The following is a 24965-nucleotide window of genomic DNA, read 5'->3' on the forward strand; positions in this document are numbered from 1 at the left end:
CTATTATTTGATTCTTGTTGATCATTATCAAAGGAAGCAGTAGTGTAAGTAACAACAAATATCAGTCTCTTGCCATTGTTTCGCTAATGAGACGATTCCTCTTTTTTTTTTTTAATTGTAAGCGGCGGTAGTGCGCACGAAAGCAAGCCATGCCGCGAGCGGCGACAGGCCGTAAACACGCACTATCAGAATGCGACAAACAATGCATGGCACAGTACAGTAATGCATTTTCAGCTTAGAGTGACATAAACACCTATAACAAAGAAAACGGCACTTATAAGATCAAAGAAAAATAAGCAATCAATTCAAACCAGACAAAGCACGTGAAAAAGGAAGGGTAACCGTAAAAATACGGAGTGCCTGACGCATAGCAATGGCTACCTGGTAAACCTTAACTGCTAACTTACGACTCGAACCAAACTACTGTAGCTGTATCATTATTCATTCGACCTAAATTGTGTCTCATATTACAATAGACCAACTTTGTTTCGATTTGGAGATGGCTTAAAACTTTTCTCTCTCCTTGAATTTTGAGTCTCAAATTTCAGGTGCGGCTTATATTAGGAAAAATTTTTTTTCCTTGATTACGAGTCTAATTTTTCAGGTGCGGCTTAGATTCGAGTGCGGCTTAGATTCGAGTAAATACGGTATAAGCCTATCAACGATTCAGCACCACAGCTATTGGGAGAGTTTGCCCCTTTCCCCCTCCATTCCATTATTAATATTCTACCAAGAACTTTCTGTTACTGGAGTATTAGCACAGGTATTAAATTATAATCAATTTATCATCATGCAACATTTTCATAACATGGGAAAAGCTTAAAAAATCTAATGTGTAGGTACTGCACACTTCATCAAGTGAGTACCACTACATGCACACCACCAGTACTGACAGCAAAATTTCAGAGACTACTTCTACTGACAAGTGCAGCAAGACGAATTAGTGGTCACACCTGCACATTGTTAACAAATTCCCCACTGAGCAATGCCTGAAAGGGTAAGGAAAGATCTATAGCGAATACGAAGTCCATTGTAGAGATTAAATGTGTATTCTGCACCTTGTTCATAAAACTGAAATCTTCTGAAAGCAACAGGTGAGATGCCTTGAGCTCTAGAAAAGCACATCTCCTGCGAACATTGTGATCATAAAAATCTTCACCATGCAGGAATGGGTGGAGACAATACATAATGAGGTTAGTGAGAGTCTTTTGTTTCATCAAGGGGACACATGGAAAGAACAATGTGATGAACTTGCACTAACATATGCTTGTCAATTGGAAGAAGCAAGGAGTGGTACATATAATCTACAAAAATTCAAGCACAAGTGCCGATACTGAAGTCACTTACATTCCACGGTATAATCTTATCAGTAACATTTCATTTTCATCTTTCCCAAATCTTTCCACAATCAAAATGGGCAATCAAAATGGGTGAGGGGAAGATACATACTAAAACAACCTCTATGGGAATGGCATCAATGCACCAACAGAAGTTAATGGCTTTAGTAACACACGAACTCCTCACTTAGATTAGCTGCTACATATCAATTTTAAATACCGAAAAATATTCTGTGGCTACATTTCAAAAGACAGTCTTTAAATAGTGGGATTATACGTGAATTTTGAAATGGAAAGCAGAACATTATAACAAAAGCAGATTACAGCTATGCATTCAATAAGAAATACTGTAATTAGCAGATTATAAGTTGAGGTTTCTCCCAGTTTTGTCATTAAAAAAATACAGAGTAGTTTACATTAACAGATTGAACTTTCTATGTCGCATAACAGACTAATATAGGGCACCTATTACATTTACAAATGAAGCTTTGGCGATTGAGGTCACATGCAGATTTAGTTTTAAAAATTTGGAAGGAGAGGGGGCTGGAGAGGAGGGGGGGCTGGAGAGGAGGGGGGGCTGGAGAGGAGGGGGGGCTGGAGAGGAGGGGGGCTGGAGAGGAGGGGGGGCTGGAGAGGAGGGGGGCTGGAGAGGGGGGGGGCTGGAGAGGGGGGGGGGCTGGAGAGGGGGGGGGGGCTGGAGAGGAGGGGGGGCTGGAGAGGAGGGGGGCTGGAGAGGAGGGGGGCTGGAGAGGAGGGGGGGCTGGAGAGGAGGGGGGGCTGGAGAGGAGGGGGGGCTGGAGAGGAGGGGGGGCTGGAGAGGAGGGGGGGCTGGAGAGGAGGGGGGCTGGAGAGGAGGGGGGCTGGAGAGGAGGGGGGCTGGAGAGGAGGGGGGCTGGAGAGGAGGGGGGCTGGAGAGGAGGGGGGCTGGAGAGGGGGGCTGGAGAGGGGGGAGAGAGGGCTGGAGAGGGGGGAGAGAGGGCTGGAGAGGGGGGAGAGAGGGCTGGAGAGGGGGGAGAGAGGGCTGGAGAGGGGGGAGAGAGGGCTGGAGAGGGGGGAGAGAGGGCTGGAGAGGGGGGAGAGAGGGCTGGAGAGGGGGGAGAGAGGGCTGGAGAGGGGGGAGAGAGGGCTGGAGAGGGGGGAGAGAGGGCTGGAGAGGGGGGAGAGAGGGCTGGAGAGGGGGGAGAGAGGGCTGGAGAGGGGGGAGAGAGGGCTGGAGAGGGGGGAGAGAGGGCTGGAGAGGGGGGAGAGAGGGCTGGAGAGGGGGGAGAGAGGGCTGGAGAGGGGGGAGAGAGGGCTGGAGAGGGGGGAGAGAGGGCTGGAGAGGGGGGAGAGAGGGCTGGAGAGGGGGGAGAGAGGGCTGGAGAGGGGGGAGAGAGGGCTGGAGAGGGGGGAGAGAGGGCTGGAGAGGGGGGAGAGAGGGCTGGAGAGGGGGGAGAGAGGGCTGGAGAGGGGGGAGAGAGGGCTGGAGAGGGGGGAGAGAGGGCTGGAGAGGGGGGAGAGAGGGCTGGAGAGGGGGGAGAGAGGGCTGGAGAGGGTGGAGAGAGGGCTGGAGAGGGGGTGTTTTTTTTGTGGTTTTAGGGCGCAAAACTTCTATGGTCATTAGCGCCCAGCCCGTGACTAACGAAACAGTAAAAAACCGAAATTGAAAACCAGCAGCAATGGGAACAAAGTCATAAAATTGGAGAAACTAAAAGCAGAAGGAATGCTTAAAAATCCACTACAGAGAGGGGTTGGTTGTCCCCAAAAAAGCTTCAAATGACTGACATCATTTCACTGTCGCTAATAAACTGGAGAACGCGGTCGGCTGAGCGCGTGTCATCTGCTAAAATCGACGATAGATCAGGCGATAGCTGTAGACGGGAGCGTAACGGATTAAAATAGGGGCATTCAATTAAAAGGTGTCTTACCGTCCACAGCTGAGAGCAGTGGGGACAGAGAGGGGGAGGATCGCCGCTTAAAAGATGTCGATGGCTAAAAAGACAGTGCCCTATCCGGAGTCTAGCTAAGATTACCTCCTCCCGACGACGCGTTCGGGAGGAAGAGGTCCAAGCGCAAGGAAGGGCTTTCACTTCCCGCAATTTATTATGGGGAAGTGTTGACCAATGCGCATGCCATAAATGAGCAACTTTGCGACAGAAAACGCTCCGTAGATCGGTGAAGGGAAGCGACTGAATAGCTGGCCGAGGAAGAGAGGCTGCAGCCTTGGCCGCTATATCGGCCGCCTCATTCCCACAGATACCAGCGTGTCCCGGGAGCCAGAGGAACGCCACCGAGACGCCCCCCAGGTGGAGCAAGCGCAGACAGTCCTGAATCCGGTGGACCAGAGGGTGCACAGGGTAAAGAGCTTGGAGACTGAGGAGAGAGCTGAGAGAATCTGAGCAGATAACGTACTGTATCCGCCGATGGCGGCGGATGTAGTGGACAGCCTGTAGAACAGCGTAAAGCTCCGCAGTATACACCGAACACTGGTCGGGAAGCCGAAATTGATTTGGGGTGTCGCCAACAATATAGGCACTCCCTACACCTAACGATGTTTTCGAGCCGTCGGTGTAAATAAATGTGGCGTCCGTCATTTGTGCACATAGAGCAGCAAATGCCCGACGATAAACAAGTGTAGGGGTACCATCCTTGGGAAATCGACAAAGGTCACGGAGCAGGCAGATCCGGGGACGGAGCCAAGGCGGTGCTGTACCCCAAGTTGTCAAGAAGGTTTTAGGAAAGCGGAAGGAAAGAGAATGGAGCAGTTGACGGAAGCGGACTCCCGGGGGTAGTAGGGAGGAGGAGCGGCCTGCATACCCTACATCAAATGAGGCGTCGAAAAAAAGGTCATGGGCTGGATTAGCAGGCATGGAAGACAGATGGCTAGCATAACGACTTAGAAGTACTGCTCGCCGATTGGACAGCGGAGGTTCAGCAGTCTCAGCATAAAGGCTTTCCACAGGGCTAGTGTAAAAAGCTCCAGACACTAAACGTAATCCACGGTGGTGGATAGAGTCAAGACGCCGAAGAATAGACAGCCGAGCAGAGGAGTAGACTATGCTTCCATAATCCAATTTCGAGCGCACTAAGGCGCGATAGAGGCGGAGAAGGACCACTCGGTCCGCTCCCCAGGAGGTACCATTCAGGACACGGAGGGTGTTAAGCGATCACAGACAGCGAGCCGAAAGATAGGAAACGTGGGAGGACCAGCACAGTTTTCTGTCAAACATAAGACCCAAGAATTTAGCGACGTCTGAAAACGGAAGGTTGACAGGTCCTAGATGTAAGGAGGGCGGAATAAACTCCTTACGTCGCCAAAAATTTACACAAACGGTCTTACTGGGTGAGAAACGGAAGCCGGTTTCGATGCTCCAAGAGTGGAGGTGATCGAGACATCCTTGAAGACGTTGTTCAAGAAGGCTGGTCCGTTGAGAGCTGTAGTAGATCGCAAAATCATCCACAAAGAGGGAGCCCGAGACATCAGGAAGGAGACAATCCATAATTGGATTTATAGCGATGGCAAACAGTACAACACTCAGCACGGAGCCCTGGGGTACCCCGTTTTCTTGGGAGAAAGTGCGGGAGAGAGTAGTGTTCACCCGCACCCTAAATGTGCGCTCTGCCATAAATTCGCGAAGAAAAAGGGGCAGCCGGCCTCGAAAGCCCCAAGAGAACAGTGTGCGGAGGATGCCTGTCCTCCAACAGGTATCGTATGCTCTCTCCAGATCAAAAAAGATTGCTACCGTTTGGCGTTTCCGGAGAAAATTGTTCATGATATAAGTGGAGAGAGCAACAAGATGGTCAACTGCAGAACGATGCTTTCGGAATCCGCATTGGGCAGGTGTTAAAAGACTGCGGGATTCCAGCCACCACGCTAAACAGTAATTCACCATACGCTCCAAAACCTTACAGACACTACTCGTGAGAGAAATGGGGCGATAGCTAGAGGGGAGATGTTTGTCCTTTCCAGGTTTCGGAACAGGAACGACGATAGCTTCCCGCCATCGCCTGGGAAAAGTACTGTCGGTCCAAATTCGATTATAAAGGCGAAGGAGGTAACGCAGACTATGGGTTGATAAATGCAGCAACATTTGGACGTGGATACCATCCGGTCCTGGGGCGGAGGAGCGAGAAGAAGAGAGTGCATGTTGGAGTTCCCGCAACGAGAAAACAGTATTGTAGCTTTCGCGATTTTGAGAGGAGAAAGCAAGATGTCGCACTTCCGCTGCACGTTTCTTCGGGAGAAACGCTGGCGGGTAATTTGAAGAGCTCGAAATCTCGGCAAAGTGCTGACCCAACGAGTTAGAAATTGCGACAGGGTCCACTAATGTGTCATGCGCGACAGTGAGCCCAGAGACCGGGGAGAAACTAGACGCGCCTGAGAACCGTCGAAGCCGACTCCAAACTTCCGAGGAGGGAGTGAAGGTGTTAAATGAGCAAATAAAGAATTTCCAGCTTACCTTCTTGCTATCGCGGATGACACGACGGCATCGCGCTCGGAGCTGCTTATAGCGGATACAGTTGGCCAAAGTAGGGTGGTGGCGGAAAACGCGGAGAGCACGTCGCCGCTCACGTAGTGCATCACGGCATGCCTCGTTCCACCAAGGAACTGGGGGGCGCCGGGGCAATTCGGAGGTGCGTGGTATTGAATGTTCCGCAGCTGTAAGAATAACGTCGGTAATATGTGTGACCTCATCGTCGACGCTGGGAAAGGGACGGTCATCGAATGTCACTAGAGACGAAAAAAGTGTCCAATCGGCTTGGGCAAACTTCCAGCGTCGCGGGCGCATGTATGGCTGTTGAGGCTGCAGTCTAAGGACACATGGAAAGTGGTCACTCGAGTGTGTATCATTAAGGGCGAACCATTCGAAGCGCCGAGCTAGCGGAACAGTACCGACCGCAAGGTCCAAATGAGATAAATTTGTCGTGGAGGCAGACAAAAATGTAGGGACCCCAGTGTTGAGGCAAACTAGATCTGCTTGGTGGAAGACGTCTAGCAATAGTGAGCCACGTGGACAAGGATGTGGAGATCCCCAAAGCGGGTGGTGGGCATTGAAGTCCCCAACCAGCAAATATGGGGGTGGAAGCTGACCAAGAAGATGAAGGAGATCAGCTCGTGCCATTGGTGTGGATGATGGAATGTATACAGAACGTGTATCCGGAAAGGGAAAGACGGACGGCGACAGCTTGGAAGGAAGTGTTTAAATGGATTGGGTGATAATGGAGAGTTTCATGGAGAAGAATCATGAGTCCTCCATGTGCTGGAGTGCCTGCAACAGAGGGGAGATCATATCGGACGGACTGAAAATGAGGGAGAACAAAGCGGTCATGGGGACGCAGCTTTGTTTCCTGAAGACAGAAGATGACCGGCGAGTAGGATTGTAAGAGGATCGACAATTCATCCCGATTGGCTCAAATACCGCGGATATTCCAGTGGATAATGGACATAGGGTGAACAGAAAATGGAGGAATGTGACCAAGGTCGCTGTCAACTCAACGACTGCTCTGAGCTTGCGACCGACAGCATGGAATGGCAATCAGCCGAAGGCAGAAGATCCTGATCCATAGGTTGGTCAGGAGCAGCTCCTGCCACCAGCGACCGGCCGGTTGATCGGCCGCCAGCAGTGCGCCTCGGCGACACAGAAGACGGCCGAGGGAGATTTCCGCCAGGTGGTGCTGTAGATGGGACACGCCTTGGCGGAGAAGGAGAGGAACTGGGTTTCTTTGTAGCCTTCTTGGAAGTATGATGTTTAGAGGAAGGAGGAACCGACGGTTGGGAAGTTGCCGTACGTAAAAACTCTTCACGAGTATGCTCTTTTTTCGAAGTCTTGGTGTCTGACTTTTGTGCTCGAGATTTAGCAGAACTCGACGAAGGGTGAGCCAGAGAGTGGGCAGGCGAAAGTGGTGAGGTTGAACGTGCGATCTTTGCGCTGGCCGATCTGACGACCGTGGCACTAAAGGTGAGGTCGCATGTCTGCGTGGCCGCCTCCTTTGTTGGCCGATGAGAAGCAAGGACAGCGCTGTATTTTCCTTTCTGAGGCATGGTGGGCTGTCGACTGGCGAATAATTTTCGAGCAGCACAGGTAGACACCTTTTCCTTTACTCTAATTTCCTGGATGAGCTTCTCGTCCTTAAAAACGGGACAATCTCGAGAGGAAGCGGCGTGGTCACCCATACAGTTGATGCAGCGAGGGGATGGAGGTGGACAAGCACCCTCATGGGCATCCCTGCCACACGTAACACATTTGGCCGGATGGGAACAGGACTGGCTGGTGTGATTGAACCGCTGGCACCGATAGCAACGCGTAGGGTTTGGGACGTAAGGGCGAACGGAAATTATCTCATAGCCGGCTTTGATTTTCGATGGGAGTTGAACTTTGTCAAATGTCAAGAAGACAGTGCGGGTTGGAATGATGTTCGTGTCAACCCTTTTCATAACCCTATGAACAGCCGTTACGCCCTGGTCAGACAGGTAGTGCTGAATTTCTTCGTCAGACAGTCCATCGAGGGAGCGTGTATAAACGACTCCACGCGAGGAATTTAAGGTATGGTGCGGTTCCACCCGGACAGGGAAGGTGTGTAGTAGTGAGGTACGCAGCAAGTTTTGTGCCTGGAGGGCACTGACTGTTTCTAACAACAGGGTGCCATTCCGTAATCTGGAACAAGACTTTACAGGACCTGCAATTGCGTCGACACCTTTCTGAATAATGAAAGGGTTGACCGTGGAGAAGTCGTGACCTTCGTCAGACCGAGAAACAACAAGGAACTGTGGCAACGATGGAAGAACTGACTGTGGTTGAGACTCAGTGAACTTACGTTTGTGAGCAGACATAGTGGAAGGTGAGGAAACCATTGCGGAAGAATCCCCCATGATTACCGGCGTCTCCGATGGCGCGCTCCTCCCTTGTGGGGGCCCTCTCTGAGGGCACTCCCGCCTTAGGTGATTGTTCACACCTCAGGTCACACCTCCCGACAAACGGACGGAGGGACCAATCGGCACTTTCGGAAGGTATCAGCTCGGGTAATCATCCCTCCCTGGGCCTGGCCGTTACCAGGGGGTACGTACGTGTCCTACCTGTCTACCCGGGCCGGGGAATTACGCGTTACCCCGTCACCGGCTACGCATGGAAGTGCGTGGGTCGGCCTTCAGACACGCACAGGGAGGAAGAAAGAGAAAGGGAAAGGAAAGAAGAGGTCTCAAACGCCGCAGCGGAGAAAAGGGTAGAGAGAAGAGGTAAGGAAAAGAGAAGGACAAAGGAAGGATGAAGACTTTCAAGCAAGGAAGGCGAAGAATGTGGTACATTTACAAGCGTCCGTCTCTGGACGTAGGCGAAAACCATACCCCCAGTGGGGGAGAAAGGGAAGGAAAGAGCCAGAGGTGGGGGGGGGGGGGGCAAAGATGGGGGATGGGGAAGGATGCGGAAAGGGAAGGTATGCAGCCCGGAAAGGAAGGAAGGCCACATCAGCTCGGGGTCCCGTGCTCGCTACGCACGTATCCACAAAAGAGTTGTGGATCCCCTGGGGGGAAGAGGGGGGAGTGACACCAGTTTGGCTGAGTACCAGGATGAATGTGGTAGTGAGAGGAATGGTGAGTGGACAACAAATTTAGTTGCGCTGCCAACCATGGGAATGTGTGTCGCATACCTTTGCATTTTATGGACATCTTGCCATTTACCTGAATCCATTTGCAATCAGAATGGAACTAACTTTAAAATTGGATAAATATTCAAGGGCAGTATACATTCCTGTTGAAGGTATAAGCCTATACAGGAGCCAGTGGTGTACTTGGCATCTTTTACACAGCAATGTTGTCAATGCTCACTATGAGGTATGATGGGAATGAAAGAAGGTGTATCAGATACTTGTCGTATGCAATTAATCTACATATACACAGGGTTATTACAAATGATTGAAGCGATTTCACAGCTCTACAATAACTTTATTATTTGAGATATTTTCACAATGCTTTGCACACACATACAAAAACTCAAAAAGTTTTTTTTAGACATTCACAAATGTTCGATATGTGCCCCTTTAGTGATTCGGCAGACATCAAGCCGATAATCAAGTTCCTCCCACCCACACTCGGCGCAGCATGTCTCCATCAATGAGTTCGAAAGCATCGTTGATGCGAGCTTGCAGTTCTGGTACGTTTCTTGGTAGAGGAGGTTTAAACACTGAATCTTTCACATAACCCCACAGAAAGAAATCGCATGGGGTTAAGTCGGGAGAGCGTGGAGGCCATGACATGAATTGCTGATCATTATCTCCACCACGACCGATCCATCGGTTTTCCAATCTCCTGTTTAAGAAATGCCGAACATCATGATGGAAGTGCGGTGGAGCACCATCTTGTTGAAAGATGAAGTCGACGCTGTCGGTCTCCAGTTGTGTCACGAGCCAATTTTCCAGCATGTCCAGATACACGTGTCCTGTAACGTTTTTTTCGCAGAAGAAAAAGGGGCCGTAAACTTTAAACCATGAGATTGCACAAAACACGTTAACTTTTGGTGAATTGCGAATTTGCTGCACGAATGCGTGAGGATTCTCTACCGCCCAGATTCGCGCATTGTGTCTGTTCACTTCACCATTAAGAAAAAATGTTGCTTCATCACTGAAAACAAGTTTCGCACTGAACGCATCCTCTTCCATGAGCTGTTGCAACCGCGCCGAAAATTCAAAGCGTTTGACTTTGTCATCGGGTGTCAGGGCTTGTAGAAATTGTAAACGGTAAGGCTTCTGCTTTAGCCTTTTCCATAAGATTTTCCAAACCGTCGGTTGTGGTAGGTTTAGCTCCCTGCTTGCTTTATTCGTCAATTTCCGCGGGCTACGCGTGAAACTTGCCCGCACGCGTTCAACCATTTCTTCGCTCACTGCAGGCCGACCCGTTGATTTCCCCTTACAGAGGCATCCAGAAGCTTTAAACTGCGCATACCATCGCCGAATGGAGCTAGCAGTTGGTGGATCTTTGTTGAACTTCGTCCTGAAGTTTCGTTGCACTGTTATGAATGACTGATGTGAGTGCACTTCAAGCACGACATACGCTTTCTCGGCTCCTGTCGCCATTTTGTCTCACTGCGCTCTCGAGTGCTCTGGCGGCAGAAACCGGAAGTGCGCTTCAGCCGAACAAAACTTTATGAGTTTTTCTACGTATCTGTAGTGTGTCGTGACCATATGTCAATGAATGGAGCTACAGTGAATTTATGAAATCGCTTCAATCATTTGTAATAGCCCTGTATTTTGCAAACCACCGTGAAGTGTGTGGTGGAGGATATGTCACACTGTAACAGTTATTAGGGTTTCTTCCTGTTACAGTCATGTATGGACCATGGGAAGAATGATTGTTTGAATGCCTTTGTGCATGTGTGCAGTAATGAATTATTGTAAACTTATCCACATGATCCCTACGTGAGTGATATGTAGGGGATTGTAGTATATTGTTAGAATCACCATTTGAAGCCGTTTCTTAAAACTTTATTAATAGATTTTCATGGGATATTTTATGCCTATCTTCAAGAGTCTTCCAGTTCAGTTCCTTCAGTACCTCTTTCACACTCTCTCACAGATTAAACAAACCTGTGACCATTCATGCTGCCCTTCTCTGTATATATTCAATATCCCCAGTTAGTCCTATTTGGTATGGGTCCCACACACCTGAACAACATTCTATGATGGCTAGCACGAGTGATTTGCAAACTATCTCCTTTGTAAACTGATTGCACTTCTCCAGTATTCTACTAATAAACCAAAGTCTATAACCTGCTTTACCCATGACTGAGACTATGTCATCTTTCCATTTCATCTCCCTCCAGAATGTTACACACGGGTATTCATATGAGTTGGTCATTTTCAATAGTGACTCACTGATGTTATTGCCAAAGGATACTATGTTTTTTTCACTTTGTGAAGTGCACAGTTTTACATTTTTGAACATTTACAGCAAGTTGCCAATCTCTGCACCACTCTGAAATCCCATCATCATCTGATTGAAAATTTATGCAGCTTTTTTCATATAGTACTTCATTATAGACAACAGTATCATCTGCAAAAGGTCTGATGTTACTATTAATATTGTCTCAAGATAATTACCATACAACATGAACAGCAAGGGTTCCAGCACACTTCTGTGAGGAACACCTGAAGTGACTTCTACATCTGACAATGACTCTCCATCCAGGATAACATACTGTGTCCTCATACCAAAAAGTCCTCAATCCAGTCACAATTTCACGTGATACGCCATATGATTGTACTTTTGACAATAATCGAAGGTGCAGTACTGAGTCAAATGCTTTTCAGAAATCAACGAACACCGTGTCTATCTAGTTGCCTTGATCCAAAGCTTTCAGAACGTCACGTGAGAAAAGTGCAAGTTGGGTTTCACACGATCACTGTTTTCGGAATACATGCTGGTTGGCATTGGGATCATTCTGATCAAGATATCTCATTATGTGTGAGCTCACAATATGTTCTGAGATTCTACAACTAATAAGTGAAGCAGTCAGATGAGATGTTTGGATGCAAGCAGTGCTTTTTCTCTGAAAAAAAGTTTGAGGGTACTCCGACACTGGATATAATGCAGCGAGAATTACTTATTACTGAAGCATGGGATACCACCCGTCTGCTTTTAGCCATGACGACATCAACTTGTCGAACTACAAAAAATGGTATCGGACTCTTCTGTTGACTACAGCTCAAATGAAGCAGGTGATACCAACAAACACCCAAACATACAAGAGAATGTGGTATCGAACACTTCAGTTTACATCACCTCAAATGAAGCATGCAATTCCCATCAATTCCAGAACAATAAAAGAAAATGGTATCGTACACTTCAATTGACCTATAACACACCTCAGATAAAACAGGTGAGTCCAATCAACCCTCCAGTCAATGACATTGCTTTTCCCACCAAAAACTGTACTTGTATCGTTCGTATTGCAATTATCAATACGAAAAAATTAAATAAAAAAATTTACGTCCCTGAAATAAATCTTTGGCACTCTTCCAAGTTCTCAACATCGAAAAAAAAAAATTACTTTGTCAATGAAAAAGTTTAGAGGTACGCATCCCCCAGCGTTCCCCCAGAAAAACAGCACTGGATGCAAGAGACGAAAGAATACTGTCAGCTGTGTTCTTGGGTCCCACCATAGCAACCCTAGAAACCATGATATATTAGGAGGAAACATGCAAACATTCAGGACAACCAAGATTACAAATTCCATTGCTGCTCATGTACAGAAATACGTTGCTTCTCTTCTTGCCTCTCATTTGTTGGGTGGAACTATCATCCCATTGGCTACGAGCAACTGACACGTATCTGTGAGGATTTAGAGACCCTCTGCGATTATTGGCAGTGACCCAAATATTGACTTTAGCCTAGAAGACAAATTAATGCTAACAGAAATGTCTTCACACAGAACACGTGAAACACACTGTTGATTTTCAAGATTGTTTTCAGTCTTAATGTTATGTTGTATGGTTTCTGCCAATTCAGCTGCAGAATGCCAAGAAGGCAATGTACTGTTGTCATTCAGTTCGGTTATACAAGGGCTATCCACAAAGTACATTACGTTTTCATTTGTGTCCATTTGGGGCAGGGCTAGCGCGGCCATCTTGGTGGCATGGCATTCCGCCGCTCAGTCGGCATCCTGCCGTGCTAGTGAGAGGTTCGTGCTGTACTCCGTTGAGTTACTGTGACAGTTTGAAATGTCAGTGTTAATTGAAAATGCCGCGAAGTGTGAAGTGCGTACTGTAATAAGGTTTCTGACTGCAAAAAGCTGTACACCGATAGAAATCTATCGGCAGCTTTGTGAAGTGTATGGGGACAACATAATCACTGAAGGTGGAGTGCGTCAATGGGTCATAAAATTTAAAAATGGCCGAACTAACGTTCACGACGAAGAGCAAGTGGAAGACCCAGCATAGTGACTGCTGAACTTGTCGAAAAAGTTGATGCCGTGGTCCGTGAAAACCGTAATTTCACAATAACGGAACTCTCTATGAGTTTTCTACAAATTTCACGAAGTTTGTTGCGCGAAATCATTACCAAAAAGCTTGGTTACCACAAGTTTTGTGCAAGATGGATACCAAAAATCTTGACAGAGATTCACAAAAATCAGCGAATGGCTGCAGCGTTAACGTTTTTGGATGCTTACGAGAAAGATGGCGACTCATTACTCGATCGCATTGTTACTGGTAACGAAACATGGGTTAAGCATGTGAACTGCGAGACAAAATTGCAGTCAATGCACTGGGGGCACACAAATTCCCCCCCAAAAACCCAAGAAATGCATGCAGACAATGTCGGCAAGGAAGGTGATGGCGACTGTCTTTTGGGACAGAAAAGGTGTGATTTTTGTGGATTTCCTGGAAAGAGGCACTACAAGAAACTCTCAAAGGTATTGCCAAACTCTGCACAACCTCAGAAGAGCAATACAAAACAAGCGCAGGGGAAAGTTAGGCTCAAAGATCTTGCTGATTCACGACAACGCCCGGGCCCACACGGCAAATGGCACTCGTGAAGCTCTCGAATCTTTTAAGTGGGAGTTGTTTCCTCATCCGCCGTACAGTCCCGACCTGGCACCAAGCGACTTCCACTTATTCCCAAAAATGAAGAAGTGGTTGGCTATGCAGCGTTTTGATGACGACGCACAGCTTCAAGAAGAGGTAACCACGTGGTTGAAGGCGCAGGCGGCCGAATTTTACGACGAAGGAATTTCCAAGCTCGTCCATCGATACGATAAGTGCCTTAATTTAAATGGCAACTATGTAGAAAAGTAGTATTTAAGTGTGGCTTTCATCTGTATATAATTAAAAAAATTTCCAATACTTTATTTATTTTTAATTCCAAAACGTAATGTACTTTGTGGATAGCCCTCGTATTGTCTGTGCCTTAAGAATTGTAAACTGTAGCTATTGATAATGGATGCCAATTACAGTTGTGATTATGTTGAGAAACATGGATCTATGAGTTTACAACTGGTTTATGCAGACAATACAGTGCTAATTTTAAGTTAATTGTGATTTATGAACCACAGGCAACAAACAACTGTGAAGCAGGAAGAAAACTTGGTGAATGTTTGAATGTCCATAGGTGGCAGCAGATGAAGACTAAATTACAGGATGCCCATTTTTCATGCTTAACTTTCAGGGGATGAAATTAGAGAAGGTTTTACAAAATAAAACAGCAGATTGTTCAGTACATGCAAGAGAAACACAATGAAGGCTTTCTCATTACTCAAGAAATTGTCTGAATGATCGTGCTGGAGATGAAGAATTTTGCAACTGTGTCCAAAGCAAGTACTGGCTGGTGCTTAAGGACAATACGGTTTACTTTACGACACAGAACAATCCTAGCTCAGCGACTTTCCATGGTGTATGATGGAAAACTATGTGCCTATCAGCAGCTAATTGATCTAAGGAAAAAGCACAACTGTTTATTAGGCCATATGGACAACACTGTTCATACGCCTGTTTATTTTGCTATGCCTTCAAATGTTACTGTTGCTGTAATGGGCATTAAAGTGTTCCTACAAAAAGTTCTGATGATGAAAAGGCCAGAATGTCAGAAATGCTGGGTGCATTATCTGATGGAAGGAAGCTCTTCTCCATAAGTGATTCTTCACAGGAAAATGATAATGAAAGAAAAACTACCTGCAGTACTTATATCTAGGTGCCCCAAGGAAAGGGATGGATGACAAAAGACCTGTTGGTACTTTGGCTGAAGGTTGTTTGGAACAGAATATCAAATTCTTTGCTTAACAAAAGGAAAGTACTGATGCTCAATACTTTCACAGGGCACTCATGAAGTTATGGATCTGACAGCAAATAACAGCATAGACCTGGTAATAATTCCTGGTGGCACAACCTCACAACTCCAAGTAATGAATGTAATTGTGAACTGACTATTTAAGACTCAGCTGAGACACCTTCTTCTTGGAGACCATGCACTCAGTCCAGGAATGAAGTTAAAGAAACCCTCAATATCCAGTGGGCCAGTGGATCCTTACTGCCTGTGGCAGGATCTTAAATGTACCTACTATAAAAGGATTCAAAACGTGATGAATATCCAATTCTGTGGATGGCTCAGAAGATATCATGCTATGGGTGGAGTGTCAGGAAGAAAGAATTGCCCAAAGGATTACAAATGAAGGTAATGACACCAGTGATGATGATGATGATGATGATGATGATCATCATCATCAAGTGAAGATAAAAATTAATGTAAACTATTTCTTTTTATTCTATTTCTCCCTGTACTACAAAAATGTAGACAATAAATGGTATTAAGTTTAGAATAGGTGTATTGTTAACTTTCTCAGGCAGATACCAGTGGCGGCCAGTTATCGCGTTCTAGAGCACATGTAGATATTGAACCAAAATTATGCCAATTCTCTACAAATGTGAGCCAGAAATCGCACTAATATTATTCTTTGAAAGCTTGTTGGCATGCAAATAAAACACATGAAAAGAAATTATGATCAACTCAGAAAGGGTACGCAACTGTCTCTTTTGGACTACACATGCTCTGATGTGTAACATCCTACCTTCTAGCATAGTGAGTGCTACATTGCTCACAGCATCAGGTCAGTAGATTTCTTTGAAACTGTGTGCAACATATTGTGCAAGCTTAGAGCATGAGAGGCTTTTGAGCAAGCATTGTCGTAGTTGTATTGTAGCTGAGTGGGTTAGTGCACAATTTGGTAATTTGTGGACCCAGGTTCGATTACCCCCCCCCCCCCCCCCCCACACGCACACACCAATGTTACACTATTAATTATAAAATTGAAATATATTTAAAAATTTCAATTTATATAAATAAAATTAATATAGTCAGTGTAGTTATGGTTACTACCCTTGTATGTCAAAGGCTATAACCAAGCATATGATGAAATTTAGTATGAAAGTATTTTCTCTAGATAACTACTAAGCAGGCTCGTTTCCCATGGATCTTTGCAGGCAAATGTAAGATTTAAAGTGTTATTTAGATCTACTTCAAATTTAAATCTAACAACAGAGTGAAGTGGAACAAGACTTGCCAATTTGTCTTACGTAACACTGAAAATTTTAAAATACAACCAATCGAAAAGCTCAAATACTCAAACACTGATGAAAATCTACAAAAATATTTACCCCCAACTATCAAAAAACTGAAGTTATTAAAAGCTTATAAAGACGGTGAAGAAGACTGTTACAACAAAACTTTTGAAATGGACTCTACTAAATATGAAAAAAGTGAGCTAAAATTAATCTTTGAGAAAACTTGGAAAACAGAAAAACTCCCTGGGGAATAGAAGGTGGTCATGATACATCCACCACATAAGAAAGACAATAAACAAGATGTTAACAACGATAGAGGAATTTATTTGCAACCAGTTTCACATAACATATTTCCCAAGATAATGGTAAACAGAGTAGAAACAACATTACTGAGTAATTTAAGGGAACATCAAGTTTGGTTTTACGAAGAGCAGATCATGTTCTGAACAAATATTTAAACTAAAGTCAATCACTTGCCACAGGTTACTGAATTCGAAAGATGTTTGTTGATTTTCAAAAGGCCACTGACTCTGTTGTCGAAAACTACAGATAAAATAAAAGCTATGTGAGTAGAAGCAGGTTGATGCCCCTTTCAAGATCCTAGAATGTTTCGCCTGAGTGAGCTGTAGGTAAAGGTAAGAAGGTCACTACACATTTACGCATTGAGTATGCATGATTCAAGTGCAGTAGGAAACAAAGCAACATGATAACCTAATGGTGAAGAGCACTGACTGGTAAACTGTTGGTCCGAAGTCTCATTCCTGCTGCCTTCTATAATTTTTATCTCGATTTTATTTTATCCCTTCCAATGTTAAATAATTAATAACAAAATTTAAACATATTTAAGCAGTTCAACTTATATACAGAAAATTAATGTATTCTATTTAGTTCCAATTACTGCCCTTTAAGTCGTCAAGCTTTCGGTTGCCACATTGTAGCACACTGGGAAAATTTTGCACAAGCTGCCAACGGCAGATCCTTTATGGCAATAAAACAGTTTGTAGTTTTGGTTATTCAGACTATCTTAAAAATAAAATTTTCTCAAGGAGGGGAGGGGAGGAGAGGGGCTGCTGTCTTATAAGTACAGCGGTACTATTCTTGGGTAAGTATGTATTTTGCTTATTTTAAGACTAGGACCGCCAGAGCGCTCAAAATGACCGCAAAATGTTTTCAAAGTGTTATTTTGACTGCAGTTTTTGTCATATTGCAGCAAGCTTCAGTGACTTTTCCGTGTTAAAGGTCAGAATCACTCATACTACATATATTTATTTTTTGAGATACGGTTAAGACATTGTTAACAAGTATTCCGACAAATCTGTTAACAATTAGTCTCTAAACAGCAATAATACGCACAATAATGGAACACTTTTAATTTACTTTTGTCCATTGTTTGTCTCTGCATCTCCAGTCATATTGTCATATTGTCATTCGTTAGCCCAAAGCAACATAGTAATCATGGTTCGCAAATCTCTGTCGCTTTCTGATGCAGAACTGTTCACACTCTTACACAATATTCCAGATGATAAGTCTGAAGCAGAATGTGACCTAGATGCAGATGACCTAAGAAAAGATGCAGACGAAGATTACTGTCAACCAAATGATCATTCTGGAAGCAGTGATTCAGATTATGCTGAAAACATAATTGTTCAGTCAGGTTAATAATAATTGTGAAATGCATTATTTATAGATTAAAATTCGAATTGCATATAAAATTCAGGATTTCGATGACAATTACTCTGAGCTGACACAGCAGCAGAAAATGTATCACATAAAAGGAGATATCAGAAGGGATAGATCAACACATGCCTCCCAGGACCACGTAATATGTTTCTGGGTACTGATGGCATCACTGAGTTGGCTGCACCACAGTTTGGAAAGACCACATCTGGCAGATTGTCGGGTTATAACATTGTGAGAGAAAATCCAGGACCTACACAATATTCAAAGCAGTATGTTTCTGACACCAGTGTAGTGAGTGCATGGCATATTTTTATTGATGAATCAATACTGAAAGACATAAAACGCTGTACAGAAACAGAGGCAAAACGTGTTCTAGGAAATGAATTGTGGAGTGTAAGTTCGGAGAAACTGGACATTTTTACTGCTTTATTGTATACTCGTGGTGTTCTTGGAGCCATGCTCATGGTGTTCTTGAAGCCAATAGTACTGAACTTGATGAATTGTGGTCTAAAAAGTGGGGCCCATCTATCTTCAGTGATACAATGGGGAGAAACTGCTTTTGAGAAATTCTAAGATTTTTGTGCTTTGACATTAGAAACACAAGATCAGAACATTTGAAGACAGATAAATTCGCTTTAGTATCAAAAGTTTGGAAGAAATTCATTGCAAATTGCCATTTGACCTATATTCCAGGTGAAACTCTGACTGCTGATGAACAGCTTTTTCCAAGTAGAACAAGGTGTCCTTTCTTACAGTATATGCCAAACAAACCTGAAAAATTTGGTTTAAAATCTTGGCTTCTTGTCAATGTTGACTCAAAAGTTTCTGTGCAATGGGTTCCCTTATTTAGCAAAAGACAACCACAGGAAGGGGCAAAACATGACTATGGACAATTTTTTTACAACAGTGAAACTGGGCAAGAAATTGAGAATTAATGGTACTAGCATTGTTGGAACAATTAGACGATGAAGAAGAGAAATCCCTAATGCTGTGAAGGCAATGAAGGCTAATCTTTAAGACTCAGATCTCTTCAAACGTTCCAGTGGCATTCTTACTGTATATCAAGGCAAACAAAACAAGAATGTGCTTCTGTATATTACTTTGCTGAACTTCAAACTGGTCCGAAGAAAACTCCAGAAACAATAGCTTTCTACAATAATACAAAATATGGTGTTGATGTGGTGGATCAAATGGCAAGAAAATACAGTGTTCGAGCTCGTACTCGTAAATGGCCAGTTCATGTATTTTATAATATTCTTGACTTGGCAGCTGTCAATTCATGGATCATTTTGTAGAAAGTAAGAAGGATGAAGATCACTCATCGAAATTATATCCTAAAGTTAGCGGAGGAGCTTCGTATGGGGTACACGGACCCAAAAAGTAACTTGGGGTTTCAAGCTGAATCTGGAAACTGTGTGGAAGGAAATAAAATGAGGAGACAATGGCAAATGAAGAATTTTAGGAATAAGACAAGTTATATCAGCAAAAGGTGCAAACGGCAAGTGTGTGGTTCTTGATCAAAGGACATAACTAAGGACACTACTAAAGATATGTAATCACATCAGTGAGTGCAAATAAACTGAAGAAAGAGTCAGGCAGTGTTTTACAAATATGTTGTGATATGTGGATTTGGCAAACAGATATCATGATTATAAGTGCTCTACTTAAAATATTACAGTAATTAATTTTATAATAATGAGTACACAATAAATACATCAGCTTCTTTACTAACAGAATTTGAATAAAAACTGTGTTTGTTAATTAGATAAAACGTTTCTAAAAACTCATTCTTGTTTGTAATACGTGGAAAAAATATTAAGTTTGAGAAAAATTATATAATTCATCTTATTTTAGTTTTATAAACCTAAAATACACATTTGAAACGATGATAATGAGAACAAAAATAATAATTTTCATATAGCGGTCAAACTGACCGCACCATTGGTTCTAGGTATATACACTACTGGCCATTAAAATTGCTACATCACAAAGATGACGTGCTACAGACGTCAAATTTAACCGACAGGAAGAAGATGCTGTGATATGCAAATGATTAGCTTTACAGAGCATTCACACAAGGTTGGCACCAGTGGCGACACCTACAACGTGCTGACATGAGAAAAGTTTCCAACCGATTTCTCATACACAAACAGCAGTTGACCGGCATTGCCTGGTGAAACGTTGTTGTGATGCCTCGTGTAAGGAGGAGAAATGTGTACCATCATGTTTCCGACTTTGATAAAGGTAGGATTGTAGTCTATCGTGATTGCAGTTTATCATATAACGACATTGCTGCTCGCGTTGGTCGAGATCCAATGACTGTTAGCAGAATATGGAATCGGTGGGTTCAGGAGGGTAATTCGGAACGCCGTGCTGGATCCCAACGGCCTCATATCATTAGAAGTCGAGATGTCAGGCATCTTACCCGCATGGCTGTAACGGATCGTGCAGCCATGTCTCGATCCCTGAGTCAACAGATGGGGACATTTGCAAGACAACAACCATCTGCATGAACAGTTCAACGATGTTTGCAGCAGCATGGACTATCAGTTCGGAGACCATGGCTGCAGTTACCCTTGACACTGCATCACAGACAGGAGCGCCTGAGATGGTGTACTCAACGACGAACCTGGGTGCACAAATGGCAAAACATCACTTTTTCAGATGAATCCAGGTTCTGTTTACAGCATCATGATGGTCGTATCCATGTTTGGTGACATCGCAGTGAACGCACATTGGAAGCGTGTATTCGTCATTGCCATACTGGCGTATCACCTGGCATGATGGTATGGGGTGCCATTGGTTACACGTCTCGGTCACCTCTTGTTCGCATTGACAGCACTTTGAACAGCGGATGTTACATTTCAGATGTTACCACTCGTGGCTCTACCATTCATTCACTCCCTGCAAAACCCTATATTTCAGCAGGGCAATGCACGACCGCATGTTGCAGGTCCTGTACGGGCCTTTCTGGATACAGAAAATGTCCGACTGCTGCCCTGGCCAGCACATTCTCCAGATCTCTCACCAATTGAAAATGTCTGGTCAACGGTGGCCAAGAAACTGAATCATCACAACACGCCAGTCACTACTCTTTATGAACTGTGGTATCGTGTTGAAGCTGCATGGCCAGCTGTACCTGTACATGCCCAGGCGTATCAAGGCCATTATTACAGCCAGAGTGGTTGTTCTGGGTACTGATTTCTCAGGATCTATGCACCCAAATTGCGTGAAAATGTACTCACATATCAGTTCTAGAATAACATATTTGTCCAATGAATACCCATTTATCATCTGCATTTCTTCTTGGTGTAGCAATTTTAATGGCCAGTAGTGTAATATGGCGGTTCTAGTGTTATGGAAAAGTTCCTGTAGCAGGATATCACTAAGCAAAAAGTTATATAAAGTAAAACTGTCATCAACAAGAATGTTTTACAAACATTGGTCTTTCGGTGATTAGTTCTTGCTTTCCCCCAAATGTGAATCCTATCAAACTAACCAAAGTTTAATGTGGGCTCCAAATCTAGTTGCAATTTTTCACATACAAAAGCTCTGTCAGAGTGGAAATTACAGTAAATTCAAGAAAAACCCAGAGATATGGAGAACCAAAAACAGAAATTGTGGGTCTGTAATCTGATCCTTAAGGCAATGATCTGCAGGCCATCTTAGAATTGCCTAGCAAACAAAATGCTCTATTTTTTTAATTACTTACATAATGGCTCTGTAAAACCTTTCAGGAAATTCTTCCAATCTTCATCATCACATTCAGAGTCATACATATCTGTTGTTATATCAGGAGGAATAAAAGCACGCTCTATAGCCTCGAGCGGTGTGTCACTCAGAGACAGTTTGGATCTTGTTCTCTGACCAATACTTTCCTATACACAGAAAATAAAAAACAAATCATCATAAGATCATTTAATAATGTGCCAAGATGAGAGTTTTACAAAACAGAGACTCTGTGGTCCCAAATAACAACAGAATAAAAACTTACTTTTCCTATCCCACCTAAATTATCTTTTGCTGACAAGTTCGAGCAATCATCTGTTAAATGCATCTCACTATGATGTTCATCAGGTAGCAAAAATGATACGTGTGGTGATCTCTCTGATTTACTGCATGTATTATCTGAGTCGTTAACATGAGCAGTATCCACAGGCACCTTATGACTGTTTATTTCAGCGGAAAGCTGCTTTTCATTTAGCTCTTTTGTGGGAGTCATATCTGCTCTAGATTCCTCACAATCATCAACTTTGTTTTGCGTGACACCTTTGTCTCCACCCGTATCATATTCACTGTCTGTCTCCTCATCACTTCCACTACTACTGCTTTCTTCACTTTCACTTTCCAGTTCCTCATCACAATCGATTTCCAAACCCTCGTGATGAACCTCAGCGGTATTGTCTTTATTTTCTTCTCCCTCTTCTGAGTCACTGCCACTTTCATTTTCACTTTCACTCCCACTATCACTTTCCTTCTCTGATTCTTCTTCTGCTTCTTCATCTCCTGCTTCTTTTTCTTCATCAACATCTTCCTCTTCTTCCACTATTTCTTCACCTTCTCCTTCTGTATCCTCGCCACCACTTTTAATACTGCCATCATTGCTCTCCTTTGTTGTTTCCATCTCTTTATCGTCATCACTCTGTAACAGTTAATACTCACAACATAACTGACACAATTAAGCAAAACTGAGTATTTTAAATAATGAAGAGTGTGTTTTCATTAGAAGGCTCATTCTGAAAACTGCAAAAATGACTGTGTTCTCATATACTGCAACAGAGCTAAGAATGAGACAGTGCCAATCCAGGCCACAGTAAAAGTGTGTGTGTGTGTGTGTGTGTGTGTGTGTGTGTGTGTGTGAGAGAGAGAGAGAGAGAGAGAGAGAGAGAGAGAGAGAGAGAGAGACCACTGGAACCTACTTCGACAGTCAATTATACAATTATAATATTACTAATATGCCACAGCACCACTCAACCTATTGCTGCCACTTCTGCTACTATTACAAATAATGTGAGAGTGTCCATTGTAATGATAGTGATATGGCCAAACAAAAGTGTTTCATTGTGACAGCTTTGGAACTTATATCTAAACTTTTCAAAGGAATCAAGATGTACCACAGGCACACTGACCCTCACACAAAAACACTCTTCTCTCCCCCCCTTCGAAAATTTGCAAGATTTTGTGCCATTGCATAAAAACTATACTACAAACTTTACATACCGCTCAACTATAAAACTCTAATGTGAAATCCAATGTCACAAACTATTGACAATACAAAACAATTTCAGTTTGAATTCTCTTGGAAACAGATTTTTGTAGTAGAAAATTTGTTTCTGGCATGTATTTCTCGCAGCTGCACCTGTCCCCTTACTTGGTTACAAAATTAATAAATTATGAGACAGTTTTGGAAAACAATATTCTTGATAAATGCTTAATATCAAAATATTCACACACTTTTATATCCAAATTCTTGTCATACTTAAACAGTGTAAAAAGTTAATGTGTATCACTCATCCTGTACAAAAACTATATTACCAACATCTCTAAGCATCTCCCTAAACACAGTCTGGCGCAACTTTGAAATTGGGAAAGTCTTACTTGCACAATGCTTTATTAAGCGTTACACGTTTCAAAGTTTCATCATAAGACAGAAGCTGCGGTATAAAGTGTACAAAGGATTTAACGATAACAGATATACAGAATGAACATTAATAAAACTGACAAACTGCAGCGGTGTATTCCCGAATGGAAATGGAGGAAAAAAGGTCCTATAACCATGCATCATTGCCAAAGTAGATGGCACAGACTAATGACAGTTCCTCTGAGCACATGCCTTTTGTTTCTTGTGTGTTGCAGGCTGTGTGATTGATGCAGCATACTGTAAGCATTAGAATGGTTCGGCATTCATGTCGGAAACAAACCGAGATCATGTTGTGTCTGGCGAAGAGGCAGCATGGCTATATCGATACAAATATCTCACAGACACAACATTTCAATCCCTCTTGAAGTGCTTGTGTTATCATGGGTCCTCCTTTCAGACAGATAAACATGCAGCGAGGCGACGGACTGCATGTACACCAGATTTGGAAGACTGGGTTCAACAGGATATTGAGACAAATCCTAGTATAGGCTCCAAATCTGGTGTATACACAGCCCACCACCGCCCTGCACATTCATCTGTCTGTATGGACCCATGATTACATAAATGCCCAAAAACGGCTTGAAATGTTATGTGATGTGGTTGTGTGATGTAGTTGGTGTCTGTGAGGGTACTTGTTTTGGTGTAGCCATGCTGCCTCTTGACAGTTTCCATCTGCTTGGCTGTACATAAACACCGTCTCCATTTGTTCCCGACGTGAATACTGGAACATTCTGCAGCTTACTGTGCACTGTGTCAATCACACAGTCTGCTACACCCAAGGACAACATGGCACATGGACAGAGGAACTGTCATTTGGCAGTGCCATCTACGGTGGCAGCAATGTATTTCCTGAACACGTTCATAGGACCTATTTTTCTCCATTTCCAGTCAGTAATCAATCCCTGCACTTTGTCAGTTTCATTAATGTTCACCCTGTGTACATACCAACGTAAGTATGCATATTAATGATGCTTATACAGAATTTTCAATTGATGTCATACACACATTTAAATCAAAATTTAGTAAAATGTTCATGAAAGTGAGCATATACAGCGAAATCTCATCTCATATATGATTTTTTGACAGTGCTCTTGCCTACTCAAAGAGACCCAGTGCCAAACTTACTGTGGCAATTAAGCTATCTACAAAGTAAATGAAGGTCAGCAGGTGGCACTAGCACTGAACACAGGAATGAAATCAAAGAGTAAATTAACAAAGAAACCATGCACAATGATGAACTATACGCTAGGACATCATGCACAACTTGATAAAGGTACATTTATGCT

The 24965-nt window shown here is 43.7% G+C and overlaps 1 protein-coding gene across 2 annotated transcripts in view; it reads right to left on the reverse strand.

The window, feature by feature from the left end:
- LOC126259694 (GON-4-like protein) overlaps positions 1-24965 on the reverse strand; it is a 208485-nt gene that overhangs the window by 107280 nt on the left and 76240 nt on the right. For both annotated transcript variants that reach the window (XM_049956656.1, XM_049956657.1), the window contains exons 5-6: positions 22033-22680; positions 21751-21916 (exon numbers count right to left, since the gene is read on the reverse strand). In XM_049956656.1, coding sequence (XP_049812613.1) covers positions 21751-21916; positions 22033-22680 — 814 coding nt within the window. The remainder of the gene's footprint in view (positions 1-21750; positions 21917-22032; positions 22681-24965) is intronic.

Source organism: Schistocerca nitens, chromosome 5 (assembly GCF_023898315.1).
Source record: "Schistocerca nitens isolate TAMUIC-IGC-003100 chromosome 5, iqSchNite1.1, whole genome shotgun sequence".
Classification (NCBI taxonomy): domain Eukaryota; kingdom Metazoa; phylum Arthropoda; class Insecta; order Orthoptera; family Acrididae; genus Schistocerca; species Schistocerca nitens.